Source organism: Oncorhynchus keta, unplaced genomic scaffold, assembly GCF_023373465.1.
Source record: "Oncorhynchus keta strain PuntledgeMale-10-30-2019 unplaced genomic scaffold, Oket_V2 Un_scaffold_1952_pilon_pilon, whole genome shotgun sequence".
Classification (NCBI taxonomy): Eukaryota; Metazoa; Chordata; class Actinopteri; order Salmoniformes; family Salmonidae; genus Oncorhynchus; species Oncorhynchus keta.
Window position 1 is genome coordinate 367,773 of NW_026290848.1, and position 25,156 is coordinate 392,928.

The window sequence follows — 25,156 nt, forward strand, 5'->3', positions numbered from 1 at the left end:
GACTTTATGTATAGAGAGAAGAGGAGAGGGCCTAGAACCGAGCCCTTGGGGACACCAGTAGTGAGAGTACGTGGGGCAGAAACAGATCCTCTCCACATCACCTGGTAGGAGCAGCCTGCCAGTAGGATGCAATCCAGGAGTGTGCAGAGCCTGAGACGCCCAGCCCGGAGAGGGTGGAGAGGAGAATCTGATTGTTCACAGTGTTGAAGGCAGCAGATAGATCTAGGAGGATGAGAACAGAAGGAGAGAGTCAACTTTGGCAGTGGGGAGAGCCTCCGTGAACCATCTTGAAGCCTGCCTGTTTAGGGTCAAGAAGATCGTTCTGAGTGAGATAATGAGTAAGTTGATCAGACAGCACGCTCAAGTGTGTTGGAAAGAAAATAAAGACGGGTACATGTCTGTAGTTTTTGATGTCAGATAAGTCAAGTGTTGGTTTCTTGAGAAGGGGAGCGACTCGGACCATTTTGAAGTCAGTGGGGATGCAGCCAGTGATCATGTATGAGTTGATGAGGGAAGTGAGGAATGGGAGAAGGTCTGTTGAGATGGTCTGGAGAAAGGAGGAGGGAGTGGGGTCGAGCGGGTAGGTTGTCAGTCGGCCAGACCTCACTAGTTGCAGAATTTCATCTGGCGAGAGGAGAGAAAGAGGTTAAGGCATAGGGTAGTTATTTGTGAGTGAGACCTGTGAACTCAATGGGCTGAGTGATTAAGTAGTGGATGTCATCAACCTTCTTTTCAAAGTGGTTGACAAAGTCATCTGCAGAGGGGGGTTAAGAGAGGAATGTGTGGGTATGGCGATGTTTCTGCTGTTAGGCCTAGTGCTGCATTACGTCATGGCAGAGTTTGCAAAACATTGGCTACCCAATTGAAACAAATAATCATGCCGTATAGGTCTGTCAGGTAAGCCAACTTTGCAGTAAACCCACAATACGGTTATCATTAACAACGCTAACTGGCTATAGACAAACACGCACACCAAACAGACAGACAGGGGCAATATTGCTGGAAATTAATTGGCAGATATTGTGTTACGTCTGGATTTTTAAGCCAATAGTGGCCAACCAGGGGTGGGAAAATGTCAATGTGGCTCTGATTGTATAGTAGCCCGGAGCTTTATGTTTATGAAATTTTGTGGTGAAAAATGTACTTTCAGAATTCAAATCAAATGTATTTATATAGCCCTTGTTACATCAGCTGATATCTCAAAGTGCTAGTCAAGAAACCCAGCCTAAAACCCAAAACAGCGGGCAATGCAGGTGTAGAAGCACGGTGGCTAGGAAAAACTCCCTAGAAAGGCCAAAACCTAAGAAACCTAGAGAGGAACCAGGCTATGAGGGGTGGCCATTATAACAGAACAGAACAGAACAGAACATGGCCAAGTTATTCATATGTTCATAAATGACCAGCATGGTCAAATAATAATCACAGTAGTTGTCGAGGGTGCAGCAAGTCAGCACCGCAGGAGTAAATGTCAGTTGGCTTTTCATAGCCGATCATTAGGAGTATCTCTACCGCTCCTGCTGTCTCTAGAGAGTTGAAAACAGCAGGTTTGGGACAGGTAGCATGTCCGGTGAACAGGTGAACAGAATTGATTGGCAAGCTACTCATATGTGGGCTGCGATCTACCTATTGGAGACCCCTGATGTAGTAGATCTCTCTTGTTTACATGAGATCATGGGTAGCCTATATTTAGAGTGAGGAGAGAGACAATTGTTTAGGCCGGAGTGGAAGCCTCGCTCAGAAGAGCCTCAGGCTGTACTTGTTCTGCCACCTGCCACGTTCATACGCAATGACCCTGGATACAAGTTGTCACCCCGCCGTGTGTGTATGGGGGTGCAAGCGAGTGTGTGTGTAACGGATGTGAAACGGCTAGCTTAGTTAGCGGTGTGCGCTAAATAGCGTTTCAATCGGTTACGTCACTTGCTCTGAGACCTTGAAGTAGTAGTTCCCCTTGCTCTGCAAGGGCCGCGGCTATTGTGGAGCGATGGGTAACGATGCTTCGTGGGTGACTGTTGTTGATGTGTGCAGAAGGTCCCTGGTTCGCACCCGGGTATGGGCGAGGGGACGGTTTAAAATTATACTGTTACATGTGCACATGCATGTGTGTTGTGTATGTCCTTGTTTCCTTTTACAACATGTTGCCTGTAATGACCGCTAATGTTATTTTACCTCCAATTGCTTTTGATGTAATGTTTTGAAATCCCCACTCATAACATCAAATGACAATCAATGTGACAGCTTTTTTTGTCTGTTATTTTCAGTTCAATTGGTTTATTGACATTCTCTTCTCTCCATCTTTACAGTACAAACAAGTGGAGCAGTACATGTCATTCCACAAGCTACCTGCAGACATGCGGCAGAAGATCCATGATTACTATGAGCATCGCTATCAAGGCAAGATCTTTGACGAGGACAATATCCTGAGTGAGCTCAACGACCCTCTCAAAGAGGTGAGAATGATGCCTTTGTTGTTTGTTGTATTTGAATGTCTGTCCCAAATGGCACACTATTCCCTATATAGCAAACTACTTTAGGCCACTCTGTTCAAAAATGGTGCACGATATAGGGAATATGGTGTCATTTGGGATGAATATAAGGCTTTGTGAATGGACATTTGTTACAGTAATTCATTCTGCAAAAACAAGGCAATATTTTTTTTCATACAATCTCTAAGCATCTCTAATGGAGCAAACATGGAGTGCTGAGTGGTTATCTCTAATTCATATATATTTAATTCATTTATGACATATTCATACTTTAGATATCATACAATGACCAGGTGAATTTTTGTCAACGAATGAATCGTCATTAATTGTTACGGTTTTCTTCCGTTGAAGGAGAGTCGGACCAAAATGCAGCGTGGTTAGTTCGATACATCTTTAATAAAGAAAAAAAACACAAACAATACAAAAACAACAAACAGAAATGTGAAAACCTATACAGCCTATCTGGTGACAACTAACACAGCGACAGGAACAATCACCCACGAAACACTCAAAGAATATGGCTGCCTAAATATGGTTCCCAATCAGAGACAACGATAATCACCTGCCTCTGATTAAGAACACCTCAGGCAACCATAGACTTTCCTAGACAACCCTACTCAGCCACAATCCCAATACCTACTAAAACACCAATACAAAAACACACCACAAAATGTCACACCATGGCCTGACCAAATAAATAAGGAAAACACAAAATACTAAGACCAAGGCGTGACATTAATATTCAGCTGAAAATATCTCTGTAGAGGGTTTTTGTTAATCTCATGTGCTCTGTAACAAATTTAAAGGACAAACTGCAAAACAATAATCACTACAACTGGTGGAACACAAACTGAACATTAATCAGTGTAACATATATTTTTATTGGCATAAAGACCTTAAGTTGCTCAAGAATGCAATATACAGCGAGATACTGTACATAGAAGTGAGATACATGAAAGTGAGATTATATTTTAATCTGATTAGTGTTTATGCCCATTACACTAGAACGCTGGGCCTCGAGGGACCCCCCCTTCAAGCTAATGAGCAGTCATTCTGACTGCAACATTCTAATAGTGTAATGAATACATTTATTATGCTATCGCAAAAAGTGTAATTTGGTTAGGTCAGGGTAAACTGACAAGACTTGTTTGATTAGGTGGACTGGTGGATATACAGTGCCTTCAGAAAGTATTCAAAACCCTTTGCTTTTCCCACATTTTGTTGTGTTACAGCCTGAATAAAACATTTATTAGAATTAGTCATTTGCTGTCATGGCCTACACACAATACCCCATAATGTCAAAGGGGAATTATGCTTTTCGAAATGTTTACAAATTATTTAAAAATGAAAAGCTGAAATGTCTTGAGTCAACGTTGTTATGGCAAGCCTAAATAAGTTCATGAGTAAATATTGTCTTTACACTAGAACCACCTGGCGTTTCAGCATATAAATTCCTGCTAGAGAACGGTGAATGGTGTTTTCCAGCTAATTGATTGCATTTTGGAACTGCCTGCTGCTGTGTGCGCATTGCTGCACTTATAATGTTAAGCTAAACATTCTGAAATACACATCAACAACCGTTGTTTTATATAGCTTAATAACAAAAAATATTGGTGGCTGACGCGAAATTTTTTGCCCCACTGTATGTGTACACAAACAAAATCATGGGCATTAATATGGAGTTGGTCCCCCTTTGCTGCTATAACATCCTCCACTCTTCTGGGATGGCATTCCACTAGATGTTGGTGCACATTGCTGCAGGGACTTGCTTCCATTCAGCCACAATAGCATTAGTGAGGTCTGCACCAATGCTTTACAATTGGCACTATGTATTGGGGCAGGTAGCGTTCTCGGACTGCCAGACGGTGGCATGATTCATCACCCAGAGGGCATATCCACTGCTCCAGAGTCCAATGGCGGAGACAGTTTTACACCACTCCAGTCAACGGTTGGCATTGTGTACGGTCATCTTAGGCTTATGTGCGGCTGCTCAGCCATGGAACCCATTTCATGAATCTCCCGATGAACAGTTCTTGTGCTGGCAGAGGCAGTTTGGAACTCGGTAGTGAGTGTTGCAACTGAGGACAGATGATGTTTACATGCTACATCTTTACAAGCTACATGCTACAGCCACTTTGAAGCTGAACCGTTTCCATTTCACAATAACAGCACTTACAGTTGACCGGGGAAACTCTAGCAGGGAAGAAATTTTTATGCGAACTGACTTGTTGGAAAGGTGCCATCCTATGATGGTGCCATGTTGAAAGTCACTGAGCTGGCCATTCAAAACCCTTTGCTACTGGCAATGTTTGTCTATGGAGACTGCATGGCTTTGTCCTCGATTTTATACACCTGTCAGCAATGGGTGTGGCTGAAATAGCCGAATCCACAAATTTGAAGGGTGTCCAAATCAAATCAAATGTATTTATTTAGCCTTTATTTAAACATCAGCTGATATCTCAAAGTGCTTTACAGAAACCCAGCCTAAAACCCCAAACATCAAGCAATGCAGGTGTAGAAGCACAGTGGCTAGGAAAAACTCCCTAGAAAGGCCAAAACCTAGGAAGAAACCTAGAGAGGAACAAGGCTATGAGGGGTGGCCAGTCCTCTTCTGGCTGTGCCAGGTGGAGACTATAACAGAACATGGCCAAGATGTTCAAATGTTCATAAATGACCAGCATGGTCAAATAATAATAATCACAGGCAGAACAGTTGAAACTGGAGCAGCAGCACAGCCAAGGTGGACTGGGGACAGCAAGGAGTCATCATGCCAGGTCATCCTGAGGCATGGTCCTAGGGCTCAGGTCCTCCTCCGAGAGAAAGAATTAGAGAAAGAGAGAATTAGAGAGAGTATACTTAAATTCACACAGGACACCGGATAAAACAGGAGAAGTACTCCAGATATTACAAACTGACCCTAGCCCCCCGACACATAAACTACTGCAGCATAAATACTGGAGGCTGAGACAGGAGGGGTCAGGATACACTGTGGCCCCATCCGCTGATAGCCCCGGACAGGGCCAAACAGGAAAGATATAACCCCACCCACTTTGCCAAAGCACAGCCCCCACACCACTAGAGGGATATCTTCAACCACCAACTTACCATTCTAAGACAAGGCCGAGTACAGCCCGCACAACCGAAGGGGGGGGTGCCAACCCATACAGGAAGATCACATCAGTGACTCAACCCACTCAAGTGATGCACCCCTCCTAGGGACGGCATGAAAGAGCACCAGTAAGCCAGTGACTCAGCCCCTGTAATAAGGTTAGAGGCAGACAATCCCAGTGGAAAGAAGGGAACCGGCCAGGCAGAGACAGCAAGGGCGGTTAATTGCTCCAGAGCCTTTCCGTTCACCTTCACACTCCTGGGGCAGACTACACTCAATCATATGACCCAATGAAGAAATGAGTCTTCAGTAAAGACTTAAAGGTCCACATACCTTTGTATATAGAGTGTACAAGTGTGAAGTGTATCCTAAGTTTACGAAAGAACTGTCAAAATGTTGTTCAATCATAGCCTAGGGTGGTTCAGCTGTTAGGGCTGCTGCCTTCAGCGCACTTATATAGATTCGATTCTGTCCCACAGCCTTCTTGCACAAATAACTAAATCCCTGCTATTGACTTAATTTATATGGACAGTCCAGGTATATTTTACCACTGATCTTGATAAGAAATGGTACCAGGCAGTTTCAGATAACATAAATATGAAACAAATAAAATTATAACAGTAGGCTACATCAACATTAGTTTCCAGTCATACAAAATGTCGAATAAATTGCCACAGTAGATTTGCCATGGTAAACTATGAAATACTTTGTATGGAATGCTTGTCAAACAGATACATTGCCCTTACTCTGTTAAAAAAGTACAAAGTTGTTCTGATGACAATACCCACCAAATACCAACAAAGACTTTGGTTGCAAGCAGGACTAAAGGACAATTTATACTTGATCCGAAAATGTGGTCGGAGGCGCAATTGCGGAGCCTCTGGAGGCATGTAGAGGCCCAATCCAGCTCTGTACCGCATCGCCTTTGCGCCTCTCGAATTTTGTCTCAATTCAGAAGGCTCTGTATAACTCCGCATTGACATGAATGGTTGACGGTAGTTGATGACGGGAGGTCCGGTATAAACACAAACCCACTCCTTGACAACTTCCTTTCACAACAGCTCTGTGCTACTCTGCGAAGCGCAAGAAGTATGAATGCCCTGACTTCTGCAGTGGCCGTATCACCATAAATGCTCTGCCTTTCAAGGCAGATAGGAAGAGGTGAACCAAGAGGGCTCACTCTCGCCAAAATCTGTCCAGAATAATCCCAATGTATTTCAATGCCAACCCTAAACTTCTATGCACCCCTAAACAGACCTAAACATCTCGTCATAGTATACAGATCTCTGACTAAGGTTAAACCGACATTATCTTTTAGGGAGATGTAATGAGGTGACCAATAATGGTTGCAATTTAACTCATATTGATGGTTTAACGAGACATCAGCTGGCGATAATCTAGTGCCATCGATGGTTGCAATAGGCTCCTTATTATTCGATTATATTCCAATAGGCTACAATTTGTAGGCTTACCATTAGCCTAGCCATTGTCACATAATGAATGGTGTGAAAACCGATAAAAGGCTACTGTTTGTGTTTCCCTGGCTGAGTTGATTGACAGATGTTGGCCTAGTTCTATAGAACGATAAACTTTTCTCCAGAGTGAATGCTCATCCCCGTTTTATAGTTAGGCTATGTATAATTTGCAGAGGTGGGTAGAGTGCTGAAAATCTGAACTTAAGTTAAAGTACTTTTACTTAGATTGTGGTTTACTGAAACAAAAGTCAAATTAGCCATCGAACTACTCAAGTCAGAGTAAAAAGGTTTCCTGTCAGAAAACTACTTAAAATGTAGGTAGCATTAACGTAAGCACATGTAACATATTGATTTGCATTAGTTTACGCATCAAATGTCCCAATGCACAGTTACAGCTCACGTGTAAATGTTTCCAGTTATTATATAAAAACGATCAGAATTCCGAGGTCATGTTGGAAAAATATTTATTAGGAGTGCATGTGTCAGCTGGTTGCTATCAATACCTAGCTTACAGCTACATTAAAGTAAACCAACGTTTTGGAAATGCATAACGCCAACTACTGTAACCAGTTATCAAATAATGTTAGCTAAATGCAATTACTTGTCAAGAAAAAGTATGTGAACCCTTTGGAAATACCTGGATTTCTGCCTAAATTGGTCATAAAATTTGATCTAAACTTCATCTAGGTCACAACAATATACAAACACAATCTGCTTAAATTAAGAACACACAAACAATTATACGTTTTCATGTCTTTATTGAACACACCGTGTAAACATTCACAGTGCAGGTTGGACAAAGTATGTGAACTCTTGTATTCTACTACGTTTTCTGTAGTTGCGGATCAGACTTGCACAATGGTCAGGAGGAATTTGGGACAATTCCTCTTTACAAAACTGTTCAGTTCAGCAATATTCTTGGGATATCTGGTGTGAACTGCTCTCCTGAGGTTATACCACAGCATCTAAATCGAGTTGAGGTCAGGAATCTGATTGGGCCATTCCAGAAGGCGTATTTTCCTCTGAAGCCATTCTGTTGTTGATTTACTTCTGCGTTTTGGGTCATTGTCCTGTTGCATCACCCAACTTCTGTTGAGCTTCAATTGGCGGACAGGTAGCCTAACATTCTCCTGCAAACTGTCTTGATAAACTTGGGAATTCATTTTTCCGTTGGTGATAGCAAGCTGTCCAGTACCTGAGGCAGCAAAGCAGCCCCAATCCACGATTCTCCCTTCACCATACTTTACAGTTGGGATGAGGTTTTGATCTTGGTGTGCTGTGCCTTTATTTCTCCACACATAGTGTTGTGTGTTCCTTTAAAACAACACAACTGTAGTTTCATCTGTCCACAGAATATTTTGCCAGTAGCACTGTGGAACATCCAGGTGCACTTTTGCAAACTTCAGACGTGCAGTAATTTTTTGGGGTACAGCAGTGGCTTCTTCCGTGGTGAACACCATTTTTGTTTACTGTTTTACGTATCGTAGACTTTTCAACATCGATGTTAGCATTTTCCAGAGACTTCTTTAAGTCTTTAGCTGACACTCGGATTCTTCTTAACCTCTTGCTCCTACCTGGCACGCAGGCGTCCCATCTAGAGCTCTGGAAATGCAAATGCGCTACGCTAAATGCTAATAGTATTAGTTAAAACTCAAACGTTCATTAAAATACACATGCAGGGTATTGAATTAAAGCTACACTCGTTGTGAATCCAGGCAACAAGTCAGATTAGATTTTAAAATGCTTTTCGGCGAAAGCATGAGAAGCTATTATCTGATAGCATGTAACACCCCAAAAGACCCGCAGGGGACGTAAACAAAATAATTAGCATAGTCGTCGCTACACAAACCGCACAAATAAAATATAAAACATTCATTACCTTTGACCATATTCTTTGTTGGCACTCCTAGATGTCCCATAATCACTATTGGGTCTTTTTTTCGATTAAATCAGTCCATATATAGCCTAGATATCGATCTATGAAGACTGTGTGATAAACGGAAAAAAATAGCGTTTCATAACATAACGTCATTTTTTTTAATTCAAAAAGTTGACGATAAACTTTCACAAAACACTTCGAAATACTTTTGTAATGCAACTTTGGGTATTAGTACACGTTAATAAGCGATAAAATTCATCAGGAGGCGATGTCAATTCTATAGGTGTCCGTCTCGAAAAAATGTCTTGGAGAGAGCTCGACCAAAACATCCGGTCGGAGACCGTAGCGCAAGGATATTTATTTCCATTTTCAGTGATCAGATTTTCCTGCACTTTTCGATGAAACGCACGTTCTGTTATAGTCACAGCCGTGATTTAACCAGTTTTATAAACGTCTGAGTGTTTTCTATCCACACATACTAATCATATGCATATACTATATTCCTGGCCTGAGTAGCAGGGCGCTGAAATGTTGTGCGATTTTTAACAGAATGTTCGAAAAAGTAGAGGGTCGACTTAACAGGTTAACCTCATTGAGCATTCTGCACTGTGCCCTTGCAGTCATCTTTGCAGGACGGCCACTCCTAGGGAGAGTAGCAACAGTGCTGAACTTTCTCCATTTATACTGTAGACAATTTTGTCTTACCATGGACCGATGAACATCAAGGCTTTTAGAGATACTTTTGTAACCCTTTCCAGCGTTATGCAAGTCAACAATTCTTAATCTTAATCTTCTGAGATCTCTTTTGTTCGAGGTATGGTTCACATCAAGCAATGCTTCTTGTCAATAGCAAACTCAAATTTTGTGAGTGTTTTTTATAGGGCAAGGCAGACCCAACCAACATCTCCAATCTTGTCTCATTGATTGGACTCCAGGAAAGCTGACTCCTGACTCCAATTTACATTTGGAGAAGTCATTAGCCTAGGGGTTCACATATCTTTTCCAACCGATACTGTGAATATTTAAATTATGTATTCAAAAAATACAATAATTTGTGTGTTAGTTTAAGCACACTATGTTTGTCTATTGTTGTGACTTAGACGAAGATCCAATCAAATTTGATGACCAATTTATGTAGAAATCCAGGTAATTCCAAAGTGTTCACATACTTTTTCTTGCCACTGTATCTTAGTCAGTAAGCTTGCCAGCCAGCTAACGTTAGCTATTTAGCCAACTAACTGTTAGCCTAGCCAACCACCACGGTTATGGTCTGCAAGCTAGAGCCCAACTAGAAGGCCATTATCCCTGAGTCGCCTCTTCAATGCTGATGTTGAGACTGGTGTTTTGTACTTGTCCTCTTGCTCACATGTGCACCGGGGCCTCCCACTCCTCTTTCTATTCTGGTTAGGGCCAGTTTGAGCTGTTCTGTGAAGGGAGTAGTACACAGCATTGTACGAGATCTTCAGTTTCTTGCTCGAATGGAATAGCCTTCATTTCTCAGAACAAGAATAAACTGACAAGTTTCAGAAGAAAGGTTTTTACTTCTAGCCATTTTGAGCCTGTAATCGAACCCACAAATGCTGATGCTCCAGACACTCAAGTAGTCTAAAGGAAGACAGTTTTATTGCTTCTTTAAGCAGAACAAACATTTTCAGCTGTGCTAACATAATTGCAAAAGGGTTTTCTAATGATCAATTAGCCTTTTAAAACAATAAACTTGAATTAGTGTAACGATCGTTGTTGGAATGAGACCATATTTAATGTTCACAAAAAACACTCAAACAAAATGACAAACTGAGAAAACGAAAGCGCAGAGTTCTGTCAGGGAAAACAACCTAAACAGAAAACAATCACCCACAAAACACAGGTGGGAAATTGGCTACCTAAGTATGATTCTCAATCAGAGACAACGAACGACACCTGCTTCTGATTGAGAACCATACTCACAAAAACTTAGAAAATACAACCTAGAAAAAAGAACATAGACAACCCACCCCAACTCACGCCCTGACCAACCTAACACAAAGACATAAAAATAACTAAGGTCAGAACGTGACAAATAGCTAAAACAATGTATCATTGGAACACAGGAGTGATGGTTGCTGATAATGGGCCTCTGTACTCCTATGTAGATATTCTATAAAAAATCTGCCGTTTCCAGCTTTCCAGGAGTCATTTACAACATGAACAATGTCTACACTGTATTTCTGATCAATTTGATGTAATTTTAATTTAAATTTTAACTTATTTATTTCAAAATCAAGGACATTTCTAGGTGACCCCAAACTTTTGAACGGTAGTGTATGTAAATGAGCTATATCTGTATTTTATTTTCAATACATTTGCAAACATTTCTACAAACATGTTTTAACTTTGTCATTGTGGGGTATTGTTTGTACATCTAGTTAACCCATTTTGAATTCAGGCTGTAACACAACAAATTGTGGAATAAGTCAAGGGGTATGAATACTTTCTGAAGGCACTCTCTAAGCCTGTCTGCACCATCTTGCAGATGTCCTCCAGCACAGTTTCGTCTCCAATGAAGACTGATATTTAAAAAGTTTGTAGGCTGTACAGTTTAAATTAGTCGTATTCAAAGTTGACTTAATATCTATCAATGTGCTCAATTTCATAAAAAGGTCAATGGTAGTCAAGATATTTGTTACAGTTTTCTTCTGTAGAAGGAGAGGAGGACCAAAATGCAGCGTGGTTATTCATAAACATCTTTAATAAAGATGAATATACAAAAACAAGCACCGTGAACCTAAACAGCCCTATCTGGTGCAAAATCACCCACGAAACACTCAAAGAATATGGCTGCCTAAATATGGTTCCCAATCAGAGACAACGATAAACACCTGCCTCTGATTGAGATCCACTCCAGGCAACCATAGACTTTCCTAGACTGCTATACTATGCCACAATCCCATAACCTACAAAAACTCCAAGACAAAACACACCACATAAATAACCCATGTCACACCCTGGCCTGACCAAAATCATAAAGAAAACACAAAATACTAAGACCAGGGTGTGACAATATTAGAATAATGTTACAATATCTATAGCATTCATGAAAATGTATTTCACAATATAATTTCAAGTTTAATGTGATGTGTCATTTTTCACTCTGAATGAATTTCAAGAAGGGTCAGGTAACAGTCAAACAACAATCGATATTGACATTTCACTATAATTTCAGTCATGTTACTAGTATGCCAATCAGTCTTATTTGTATACTAGTAACATGACTGATAGTAAAATGTGTTTCAGCATGGAATTGAACATCAAGGTAGGTATTCAGGTAATAATCAAATAGTGCAAATATCAATTGCCATAGTCAACTCAATCGTATTTTTTCCTGCCAAGGTAGGATTTATCCTCCACCCTCCTTCTCTTCCGAACCTCTTCTTTCCACTTTGAAGGTTATTTTGTTTTCTTGGCTGGCCCATCCTCCTCCCCCTTTGATGTGCCACTACAAGTTGTAAATAAAAATGCAGACAAAAAAAAGGTATTTCTAGTATATGGCACAAAATGCTCACTGAGCTGATACCCTGACTGCACTGTATGGCAGATGTGCTGTGCTTATAGGCCCTGTCATAAAAACAGAATGACATTTAGACACACACACAGAGACAGAGAGTTATAGCGAGCTGAGAGGATGCTGTGCTGGACTGACCGGTTGATCGAGCTAATGTTAGCTAGATACATGGCTCAGTGCACGTGAGCTACCTCTCACGTGAACGCGTGGTCAGCTCTTGGCACTCTGGGAGAGACCTTACTCAATCCCCTCTCATTCGGCCCCACGTCACAGTAGAAGCCTCAAACAAGGTTCTAAAGACTATGAACGTCTAGTGGAAGCCTTAGGGAGTGCAATATGACCCCATAGACACTGTATATTCTATGGTCAATGAGATGAAAAACTACAATCCTCAGATTTCCCACTTCCTGGTTGGATTTTTTCTCAGGTTTCTGCCTGCCATATGAGTTATGTTATACTCACAGACATCATTCAAAAAGGTTTTAGAAACGTCAGAGTGTTTTCTATCCAAATATACTAATTATATGCATATTCTAGCTTTTATGGCTGAGTAGCAGGCAGGTTCATATGGGCCTGCTTTTCATCCAAAATTCCGAATGCTGCCCCCTACCCTAGTGAAGTTAAATGGATAAAGTCTAAAGATTCTTTCCCCACTGGAGTCGGGCCTGACCAGGCTGGGCTGAATACTGGGTATCTTAGTCATTATTCATTGTACATGATTGAGGTCAGAACCCATGGCTTTGGCTGGCCCACTGCTACTGTTGTCTCAGTACTGAGCTAAAAGCATCAAGCACAGCCAGACAGGAGACTGGCTGATGTCACTTTGTCTTGGATGCTCCCATTGGAGAGTCATCATCCCTCACAAGAAGTGAGTAAGGGGTTATAGTGGAGCAGTGAAGGCCAGGCTCTGTCAGTTTGTCTCTCTGCATGGCAGACTGAGGAGCGGAGGGTTGAGGTGCTTCTCAGTACAACATCTGAATGGCACAGTGAAGCTACAGAGACGGAGACGTAGGAGTAGAGGGAACTGGAGAGGTGGGTAGGGGAGGTGCTAGTAAGTAAACATCCCAATACAGGAAACAATCTCCAACAATATCTGAGGGTTGATGTGTCTGAGGAGACGAGAAAGATGACTGGCTTTCACTGAGGTCAAACATCATCATCAGAAAATAATTCCTGACCATTTTCTACGGAACCTTTTTTTCCTTATACCTTCAACATGTATCAAGCTAAAACATGGAAACAGAGCATTTTATTAACCATCCCTGAATGAGCCCATACATTAAGCAATCGCTGGTTGTGTCTGAGGAGACCAGAATGACTGGCCTCTACTGAGGCAATGATCATCATATTCAATAGACAATAGCACACAAGTTCCCAAAAGAGTAATGAAAAGTGTCTTAGAGATATTAAAAGCGGATCTTATAGACGTAGCTATCATACATTCAATCAAATACAGAGAAAATATGTAATCTGAGATTACCTGTTTTACTTGGATGAACTCACATTAAAATAATACCATTTGTTATGGTGTTTTATTTAACCAACAGAAAATAGAAATTGGAGAACCTTCAAAAAGACATTGCCTTCTTGGATTATTCATCTGACTAAAATCCAATAAACAAATTATTCATTAATGAAATCTAATAGAGTAGAGGGACCCGTCAGGGTTGACCGCTATCACCACTCTTATTCCCTTTTGTTATAGTCATACAATTCTTTAAGTATTTAAGTACCAAAAACTATATTTTCTTTTTTTTTAGGAAATTGTGAACTTCAACTGCCGGAAGCTTGTGGCTACCATGCCACTGTTCGCCAACGCAGACCCCAACTTCGTGACGGGCATGTTGAGCAAGCTGAAGTTCGAGGTGTTCCAACCCAACGATTACATCATCAGAGAAGGCACCGTGGGCAAGAAGATGTACTTCATCCAACATGGTGTGGCCAGTGTTATCACCAAGCTCAACAAAGAGATGAAGCTGACTGACGGCTCCTACTTTGGAGGTACGTAGAGAAAACAGAAAAACAAAGACATCCTGCATGTTTTCTATGGTACCAATTTTCGCTTAGACAGACACCAAGCTGTAATACGGAAAAAGGGAACTGTGTCAAGGACCACTGTGTAGGCATACTCAGACTCACTCCATCCACTCAAATCCTCTTTTGCCTTTACTTTGATGTTTGTCAAGTCCCATCACTGCAGATATATATATATATATATATATATATATATATATATATATATATATATATATATATATATATATATATATATATATAAATATATGCCATTTAGCAGACGCTTTTATCCAAAGCGACTTACAGACAGATAAAACATTTTGGGACTGGAGGTAGCTTCTCATATTACATAACGTTCATCTGGATGGGGTGGTGGAAGGCGGGGTTGAGGGGGATGAAGAGAGGACAGGCCAAGCCAGGGATCAGGACTCAGATCACCCAGAGGACAAAAAAAGGTTGCATGTCTGTCTGCTCTGCATTGGGGTCTGTAGCAGCAGCCAACAGGGAATATTCCTTCTGCGCAATTGAGGGAGTAATTCACCCATCCTGTTAGAACATTATACAAATGATCAAATATTTTTCCATTGAACTATCCATTTAAAAGGCAGTTGTTTACATTTCCAAATTTTCTGGGATGTCTCCTTGTTGTGCAAAAGAGAGAGAAGCAGGCTAACTATTTTTAGAGGGACATTTCATTTTTCATTTGATCCAAGTTCAACCCCCCCTTCCCACGGAAAGACAACTTAAGATTCTAAGTATATCTTCTGGCTGTGTGGCATGCAATCATGTAATCTTCCAGATAGATATGGCCTGCCTGGGAAAAAAAGATGTGAATCAAGAAATTAATGAGTGGACGATTTTTTCATTCAAACTCCCCTGCTGTCCGAATAACCTCACATCCGATTATTTAGTCCAAACATCAAATTGAATTAAAACCAGGTAAAAACAGGGAAGCAATCAAAAACAGTACCATACCGTGCATTTGATGCATGTTAGATACACAAATGTATTGTATTGTAATCAAAGAAATCATTGACAAATATAAATTCTCTGAATTCATTCAGCTTTCATGTCATTATGTTCTGTGTGCACAGTTAGACTTGTCCTGTCCTGACACAGCACAAAACAATACTGTAGACAGGGCTGAATCTGATTAAAACATAGTGGACCCATGAAACTGTAACACTTTACCTGACACCCAGCATTATAGCAAGTTATGACACATTCATAAACATGTCATTTTTCAGAACCACTGACATAACTTGTCACAACCTATTATAAAATGGTCATAACACTTTCATGACACTTATTTAGACCTGTTGTGACATATACTGTACTACGTTATTCAATAGCTGGTTATGACTCCTACACAAGTATCAAAACCCTCAAAACCTACCACACAAGACAAAACATTACATTACACCATAGCCTACGTGGTAACAGTATGTTTATGATATATAAAATCTTTTGAAATGTACCTTGTTAGAACTACCCCTCCCGGCTCTGGGAGAATTGTCATAAGCAACCGCTGAATAGCATAGCGCAACAGTCAAAAAATATTACTAGAACATATTCATATTCATGAAATCACAAGTGAAGTATTTTGAAACACAACTTAGCCTTTTGATAATCACCCTGTCACCCTGGCACAGGGCGCCAGTGGCGAATTTGCCAATCTTGGTGTTCTCTGGCAAATGAAAAACATCCTGCACGGTGTTGGGCTGTAAGCACAACCCCCACCTGTGGATGTCAGGGCCCTTATACCACCCTCATGGAGTCTGTTTCTGACAGTTTGAGCAGACACATGCACATTTGTGGCCTGCTGGAGGTCATTAGGCAAGGCTCTGGCAGTGCTCCTCCTGCTCCTCCTTGCACAAAGGCGGAGGTAGCGGTCCTGCTGCTGGGTTTTTGCCCTCCTACAGCCTCCTCCACATCTCCTGATGTACTGGCCTGTCTCCTGGTAGCGCCTCCATGCTCTGGACACTACGCTGACAGACACAGCAAACCTTCTTGCCACAGCTCGCATTGATGTACCATCCTGGATGAGCTGCACTACCTGAGCCACTTGTGTGGGATTTAGACTCCGTCTCATGCTACCACTAGAGTGAAAGCACCGCCAGCATTCAAAAGTGACCAAAACATCAACCAGGAAGCATAGGAACTGAGAAGTGGTCTGTGGTCTCCACCTGCAGAACCACTCCTTTATTGGGGGTGTCTTGCTAATTGGGGCGGCAGGGTAGCCTATTGGTTAGAGCGTTGGACTAGTAACTGAAAGGTTGCAAGTTTGAATCCCCGAGCTGACAAGGTACAAATCTGTCGTTCTGTCCCTGAACAGGCAGTTAACCCACTGTTCCTAGGCCGTCATTGAAAATAAGAATTTGTTCTTAACTGACTTGCCTAGTAAAATAAAGGTAAAATAAAAAATAAAATAAAAAAATTGCCAATAATTTCCACCTGTTGTCTATTCCATTTGCACAACAGCATGTTAAATTTATTGTCCATCAGTGTTGCTTCCTAAGTGGACAGTTTGATTTCACAGAAGTGTGATTGACTTGGAGTTACATTGTGTTGTTTAAGTGTTCCCTTTATTTTTTTGAGCAGTGTATATCAACCGGGACAGTTGGCTTTTCACTAGGACCGGCAAGAATCACTCTGAGAGCCCCCATCTATCCACTTACTCTTACAATGTGGTCATTCACGCTCATTCTTCAAAATAAAGGCCTGAAACTACGTTCAAAGGCTGTAGACACCTTAGGGAAGCCATAGAAAAAGGATATCCCTTTCAATGGTCAATAGGGATCCATAGGAACACAGAGCTTTCAAAATAAGAGTCACTTCCTGATTGGATTTTTCTCAGGCTTTCGCCTGCAATATCATTTCTGTTATACTCACAGACAATAGGTTTTGGAAACTTTAGAGTGTTTTCTATCCTAAACTGTCAATTATATGTATATTCTAGCATCTGGTCCTGAGAAATAGGCCGTTTACTTTGGGAACATTATTTTTCCAAAAATAAAAATAGTGCCCCCTAGCTTCAAGAGGTAAAATTACATTGTAATTGCGCACACATTGATGTCAGACATCCACCAACCCCAATGCTCTGTTGCTGATGACTGGGATGAATGCAGGAGCAGATTTCAGGAGGAGGACAAGATTGCAATGTATCTGATAGGCCAATCTGGCATATATGACTTTGATGGTCATAATGCTTCTTGACAGTGTCATGAAGTGTATTTTCTATGATGAAAAATTATGAAAAAAACACGACTAAAGAATTCATTACAACAAAACAAATTATTTATGAAATAAACGTTCAAATGAAAGGAAACTTCCTGGCAGGGAAAACGCACATTTCAATAAATGTGGGGTTTGACACTTATGTAGGTGTAATAACCAGCCATAAAATAACACATATGTCATAACAGTGTTATGATCATATTATGACAAGTTATGTCAGCTGTTATGACATACAGTTGAAGTCGGAATTTTACATACACTTAGGTTGGAGTCATTAAAACTCATTTTTTCAACCACTCCACAAATTTCTTGTTAACAAACTATAGTTTTTGCAAGTCGGTTAGGACATCTACTTTGTGCATGACACAAGTCATTTTTCCAACAATTGTTTACAGACAGATTATTTCACTTATAATTCACTGTATCACAATTTGAGTGGGTCAGAAGTTTACATACACTAAATTGACTGTGCCTTTAATTAAACAGCTTGGAAAATTGGCTTTAGAAGCTTCTGATAGGCTAATTGACATAATTTGAGTGAATTGGAGGTTTACCTGTGGAGTCTGGTTCATCCTTGGGAGCAATTTCCAAATACCACGTTCATCTGTACAAACAATAATATGCAAGTATAAACACCATGGGACCACGCAGTCGCTCAGGAGGCAGACACGTTCTGTCTCCTAGAGATGAATGTACTTTGGTGTCAAAACTGCAAATCAAGCCCAGAACAACTGCAAAGGACCCTGTGAAGATGCTGGAGAAAACAGGTACAAAAGTATCTATTTCCACAGTAAAACGAGTCATTTATTGACATAACCTGAAAGGCCGCTCAGCAAGTAAGAAGCCCCTGCTCCAAATCTGCCATTAAAAAGCCAGACTACAGTTTGCAACTGCACATGGGGCAAAGATCGTACTTTTTGGAGAAATGTCCTCTGGTCTGATGAAACAAATATAGAACTGTTTGGCCACAATGACCATCGTTATGTTTGGAGGAAAAAGGGGGAGGCTTGCAAGCCGAAGAACACCACCCCAACCATGAATCACGGGGGTGGCAGCATCATGTTGTTGGGGTGCTTTGCTGCAGGAGGGACAGGTGCACTTGAGGGAGAAAAATATGTGGATATATTGAAGCAACATCTCAAGACATCAGTCAGGAAGTTAAATCTTGGTCACAAATGGGTCTTCCAAATGGACATTGACCCCAAGCATACTTCCAAAGTTGTGGCAGAATGGCTTAAGGACAAAGTCAAGGTATTGGAGTGGCCATCACAAAGCCCCTGAAGTACACCTCAATCCTATAGAAAATATGTGGGCAGAACTGAAAAAGCGTCTGTGAACAAGGAGGCCTACAAACCTGAATCAGTTACATCAGCTCTGTCAGGAGGAATGGGCCAAAATTCTCCCAACTTATTGTGGGAAATGTTTGACCCAAGTTAAACAATTTAAAGACAATGCTAACACATTCTGATTGAGTGTTTGTAAACGTCTGACCCACTGGGATTGTGATGAAAGATATAAAAGATTAGATACATCATTCTAATTTCACATTCTTAAAATAAAGTGGTGAATTTTTACTTGGATTACATGTCAGGAATTGTGTATTTGGCTAAGGTGTATGTAAACTTCTGACTTGAACTGTATTATGACATGGGCAAATTAAGGCTCTAATCAGAATGGGTCACAGCGAGGGTGCAGTTAGCAGCTCCATCTAGAGATTGTACTGTAGTGTACTGCTTCAGCTCTGCACTTTTTGTTAACGTCCCAAATGACACCCTATTCTCCATATAGTGTACTACTTTTGACCAAGGCCCAATAAGGCTCTGGTCAAATGTAATGCACTATATAGGGAATTTCAGGAGTGTCAACAGTGAACTCTGTTTAGGTTGAGCTTGATGTGTGGTGGTGGCACTGTAAGCCCCCAAATGAATGGGAAATCTAATTTAAATTAAACAAAGCTTCCACTTCTTTTGATGCACAAAGTGTGTGTGTGTGCTGCTCGTGTGTGTGCTGCTCGTGTGTGTGTGTGTAGCCAGTCATTCTACCATGTTATGCTGAAACCAGGCCCCTTTTCCGGCCAGCTGCCCATCTGGTGGGGGTGATATTTTTACCTCGTCTGTTTGTCTTTGCATGAGTATGGCATTAAGAGATGAGCTCTAACTTGGGAGCAGCTGGTCCAGTCAGGAAACTCCTTACTTCCCCTCCACTGAACCACACTATCAGCATCATAATATAGCGGCCATTGGACCAGGCCATAACCGGCAATGCTCGGCTAGCTGCACCCAGTGCTACTGAATATCATTACCATATTGGATTAGCATTAGTCAGGAGACTCACTACTTCCCCTCCACTTAACCACATTATCAAAATCATAACATAGCCCAGCTCTTGGGTCCATGGGGAAATGAGATGTATGACACATGAAGTGATGGCAAATTACCCAGGGTACCCCAGGGGTCAATGGTGATGACATATGACAGGAAGGGGCGATGAAGAGACACATCAGATCATGTGGAGCGGTACTAACCGGTGAGTCACACTCTCCTAGGCCTCACACTTTGACTAGTCTTCCTCATTCCCACAACAGATCTGGGTTCAAATACTATGTATTTGAACCCAGGTCTGCTTGTCATCAAGTCTGCTTGTCATCAAGAAGACTTTGCAACAAGGCTGGATGCCTGGGCTCTGTTCCCACACTGTTTTCCCTGAAGGAGATACAGGACAGGAGAGATAAGCTAACCGATTGTCCACTCATTTGTGAGAGTGACAGAAACACCTTCTCTTTGCTCGCCCACTCAGGTGGCTAACAGCTAACCTTCCTCCTTTCCTCTGTGCCGCCAGCCACAAACTGTAAAATACTACAATTAACCCCAAATACAACCAACTCTATATCTGCTCTTAGCTGCTGTGTATTTGTTATTGCTAGCTCATTACTTTTTGTCTCTCTCTTTCTCTATGAATAGTATACTTTCTCTTGGACTGGGATGGTAAGGAAGTAATTAGAGTGAAGAGGTTATGAGTATAGAGGGGGGACGGTGTGACAGTGTGGCAGTTTGGCTCTGGCTGTGTCCCAAATGGCATTTCCTATGCAGTGCATTACTTCTGACAAGAACCCTATAGGCACTACATAGGGAACAGGGTGCCATTTCAGACACATCCAGTGTGGCCGCCTCCTGTCATGTTGCACCCCATGGAGTCTCTCTGTGCCAACATAGATTGCATTTATGAGGAGATTTTTTCCATTGTAAGAGCACTAACACATTGTTCACACTCGCAGCTTGAGCGTTCTGTTTTCATATCCTGCGGGCTACAGCAGGCAGCTCTAGCAGCTAACACTTTTCACAAAGGAAATCTAGGCTGTGAATGTCAAGGGCATTTTCCTCTAATAAATCATACCTCTTTTCATTCACTGTGCTGCTAATATGACTCACTGTTCTGCTCTAAAGAAAATATTGCAGCATATGGACATTTTTGTCTATACACTATCAATAAATAGTAACCCTATGTTAAGGGAATTTTTATCAATGATGACTAATTATGTATACATTTCAATCAGGACTGACTAATCAGAATACTATTATGTTACTGTATATGTACTAATCAGAATACTATTATGTTACTGTTTATGTATGAATTTTCTTTTTAATCCTAGTACTGAATATAATGTGTGTAAATATAATCAAGAATTAGAACATTGACTGTCTGTTCCTTGGTAGAAATGAATTAACTATATCGCCAGACTGGCTAGAATGCTTATCTACACAGGCTGACCTTGGCTCTGGACGATGTGGGAAAGTTTGAGAACTATACAGCCTCTGTACCAGTGTCAAGAAGAGACGGAACAGTTTAGAAAACGCTGATGTCATTTTCAGTTTATAACCTGTGGTAAAATGTGTAATGAGCAGTACTCTCGTGAATAAAAGCTGCTGGTCGACTTTAAGACTCAGCTCTATCAATTTTATACAAATAAGGATCACACAAATCCTTATGAATTGACAGAGTGTTTGATTTTAATTGGGTATTAAAACAGATGAATTGAATTCCTGCAACACCCTAGCATCAGCTAACATCAGCTAGCCCCTGGGGACAAGATGTGCAAGGTTTACTTTCCCAGTGACCCTCTTTTCTGATGGGTCTGTTTGGATGGTCTGACCCCACAGTGGCAGGGTTGATTATTACCCTTCCTGAATTAGATCCAAGAATAGCGTCAGTCAAATGTGATGGGTAGCATGTCCATGGGCAGAGTGATTGATCTTGGAATTAGGGAAGCAAGTCGAGCACATTAGGTCCCAGTGGCTAACATATTGTACATGTCATCTGGGTAGGTACTGAAGGTCTGATTAGGTACTGTCTACCACTTCGATAGGAAGCAAAAGTATTGGGACTACGCTCGCTACATACAGGCCAAGCTGAGGGGAGCTGAGAACCAGCACCTCAAATATTTTACTGCTTGAGCAACTTTTCCTCTTATAGAATATAAGCTGGAAAGTGTTGCAGAGTTCCTGCACCTGTATATAGACAGCACCCAAATTAATACTAGCACCTATTTCAGTCCAAGTCAAGCAATGAGGCCAGGATTCAATCCATCAAATATTAACTATACTTGTGCACAGCTATAGACTTTTAAAGGCAGTTGCCCTGATGATCACTGAGATCATGATCGCTGCAATTGCTGTGGATGTCGGCTCAGGAAGAAATCATCTTCAAAGTTCAATCACAGTTCACCAGGTTGTAATCTGTCTTTGTTTTAATCCTGGCCACTGTGTCTATACTGTATACAGTATGTACTGTACATACTCAACACTAGCAGTATCAGCAACCAGCAGTACATAGTGATTTTTCCGACTCAAAGTGACAACATGATGAATTGACTCTGCATAGCTCTAGTTACAATGCAGCGACCATCATTTTATTGACATGCACATTAGGTTATCATGCCACCAGATCCAGCTGTACCTTGGAAACTGCTCATTCTTCATTTATATGGTAATTTGTCCAATGTTGGAGGTTGCACACCCCAGATTAGGTTAGAGCTGGTCTTTGTTATGGCTGTAATTACTCAGTCCATTGGTTCCTCCCTCCCTGTGTGTCTATCAGAGATCCTCAGTTCTAACAAACAAAGGTATTACTGACAACGGAACGCATTTTGGCCATGAAGCCTTAGTGAGCATAGACACCAAACAGAAAGATTTTATAAGTAGTGTACACATATCCAGTAGTAATTAAAGAAATATAAGATACCCACAGACCCATGGTCTTCTTGCACAATAAAACTGCAGGAGTGTTCGAAAGTGTGGGAATCTATCTTTCTTTAATGTGCAAACAGAAACAGTGCATTATTTCAGTGACATCAAAAAGTAAGAATTGAGCTTATTGTCTAATTGTGCATATTGTATTTTCTCTACAGAGATTTGTCTGCTGACGAAGGGGAGACGCACGGCCAGCGTTCGTGCCGACACTTACTGCCGTCTCTTCTCCCTCTCTGTGGATCACTTCAACGAGGTGTTGGAGGAGTACCCCATGATGCGCCGTGCCTTCGAGACTGTAGCCATCGACCGCCTGGACCGCATCGGTAAGACCATGACCACACCTTGCTGTTGGTACTGTACTGTTTTGGGTTGGTGCCCTGTCATGCCCTGCCTGTGTTGTGTCATGTGTATCTATCTGTTTTTATCGTGTTTGCCCTCCGTCACAGCACTGTGTCCATCGCAATGCATGACTTGTAAGCTGCACTATCTTTGTTCTTTCTTTCCTCCTCTCTTTCCATCAAGTTACCTTAATTTTACAAACAAATTACATTGGTAACATAGATTGTTTTCAAGATGAAGTCAAAGTCCAATTGTGTTAATAAATGGAAGTCAGTGGCAGTGCATTTCACTGACTATCCGGTAGGGTGTTAGATCTGTCCCAGATCCGTCCCTTCTTTGGTTTTGTGTTGACCCCCAACTGGAACCCCTTCCGGCGATTGGACGGAAGCTAGAATGCATTTGCATGTGCCTCCGTATTCATTCGCCTGCACACCTAGGTATGAGCTGCATCCTGACCCCATCCTTAGGCCCAGGCCAGCCAGGGCAGCCAAAGACTGGCTGATCTGGGCACGTGAGACCATAGAGGAAGTTAGCCAGCTTGACCAGGCTTTTCCAGGCACGGCTTGTACACATGATATGATGCCACTTAGCTTCTTGGGACCCAAGGGTTGCAAAATTTGTGAAACTTTCCACAAAATTCCCAGGTTTTCCAGAAATCCCAGATGGGATATTTCTGGATTCAGGAGGGAATATGCAGCAAATATGGGAATCCTCCAACCTGGATTTCTGGAAAAACTTGAGAATTTGTGGAAAGTTACCAGATTGTTGCAACCCTAGATACAAGCATTTTCCTTTCTAAGAGCAACATAGACAAACTTGGCCATTATTAGTGACCATTTAACTAAAGTCATAAAGAACGATAATCAATAAATCTGAAACATAATTATTATAATGATGGAAAAAAGGGCCACATGTATGTAATGCAACCAGGGCATCTATTTGTTTTTTTTATGCTGTTTTTTTTCTAAATAACTTTTCCATTTTAAAGTATAATTGTTTTAAATGAATTTGCTCATAATGTAGTATATTTCTACTATGTCAAAATTTTTGAAATATTATGATATAATCTGGTCTAGCTGTTTCTCCTCAATTGAGTGCTTTATAAAAAAAAAATATTATGGGATATGTTCCTGGAGAGGTTGCCTGCAAAACTCACATTTCAACATGGCCACACACTTATACAAAGTACAAAGCATATAGCATCTAATGCTTGTAGAATATTGCACTAGTCATGCATATACACTACCGTTCAAAAGTTTGGGGTCACTCAGAAATGTCCTTGTTTTTGTAAAGAAAATCACATTTTCTGTCCCTTAAAATAATAATAATAATAATAATAAAATAACATCAATTTGATCAGAAATACAGTGTATACATTGTTTTTCTTTGCAACTCTGCCTAGAAGACCAGCATCCCGGAGTCGCCTCTTTAATGTTGACGTTGAGACTGGTGTTTTGAGGATACTATTTAATGAAGGTGCCAGTTGAGGACTTGTGAGGAGTTTGTTTCTCAGAAGAAAGGTCTTTGTTTCTGGCCATTTTGAGCCTGTGATCGAAACCACTAATGCTGATGCTCCACATGCTCAACTAGTCTAAAGAAGGCCAGTTGTATTGCTTCTTCAATCAGAACTGCAGTTTTCAGCTGTGCTAGCATAATTGCAAAAGGTTTTCCTAATGGTCAATTAGCCTTTTAAAATTATAAACTTGGATTAGCTAACACAACGTGCCATTGGATCACAGGAGTGATGGTTGCTGATAATGGGTCTCTGTACGCCAAGAGTGCTTCCTTCTTTAAAAGTTGCGAGCTTACACCACGGGACTTAGAGGTACGT

At 41.2% G+C, this 25,156-nt stretch overlaps 1 protein-coding gene across 1 annotated transcript in view; it reads left to right on the plus strand.

The window, feature by feature from the left end:
• LOC118387799 (potassium/sodium hyperpolarization-activated cyclic nucleotide-gated channel 1-like) overlaps nucleotides 1-25,156 on the plus strand; it is a 129,936-nt gene that overhangs the window by 84,054 nt on the left and 20,726 nt on the right. The window contains exons 5-7 of the mRNA XM_035776520.2: nucleotides 2,301-2,447; nucleotides 14,248-14,488; nucleotides 23,145-23,309. Of these exons, the coding sequence (XP_035632413.2) occupies nucleotides 2,301-2,447; nucleotides 14,248-14,488; nucleotides 23,145-23,309 (553 nt within the window). The remainder of the gene's footprint in view (nucleotides 1-2,300; nucleotides 2,448-14,247; nucleotides 14,489-23,144; nucleotides 23,310-25,156) is intronic.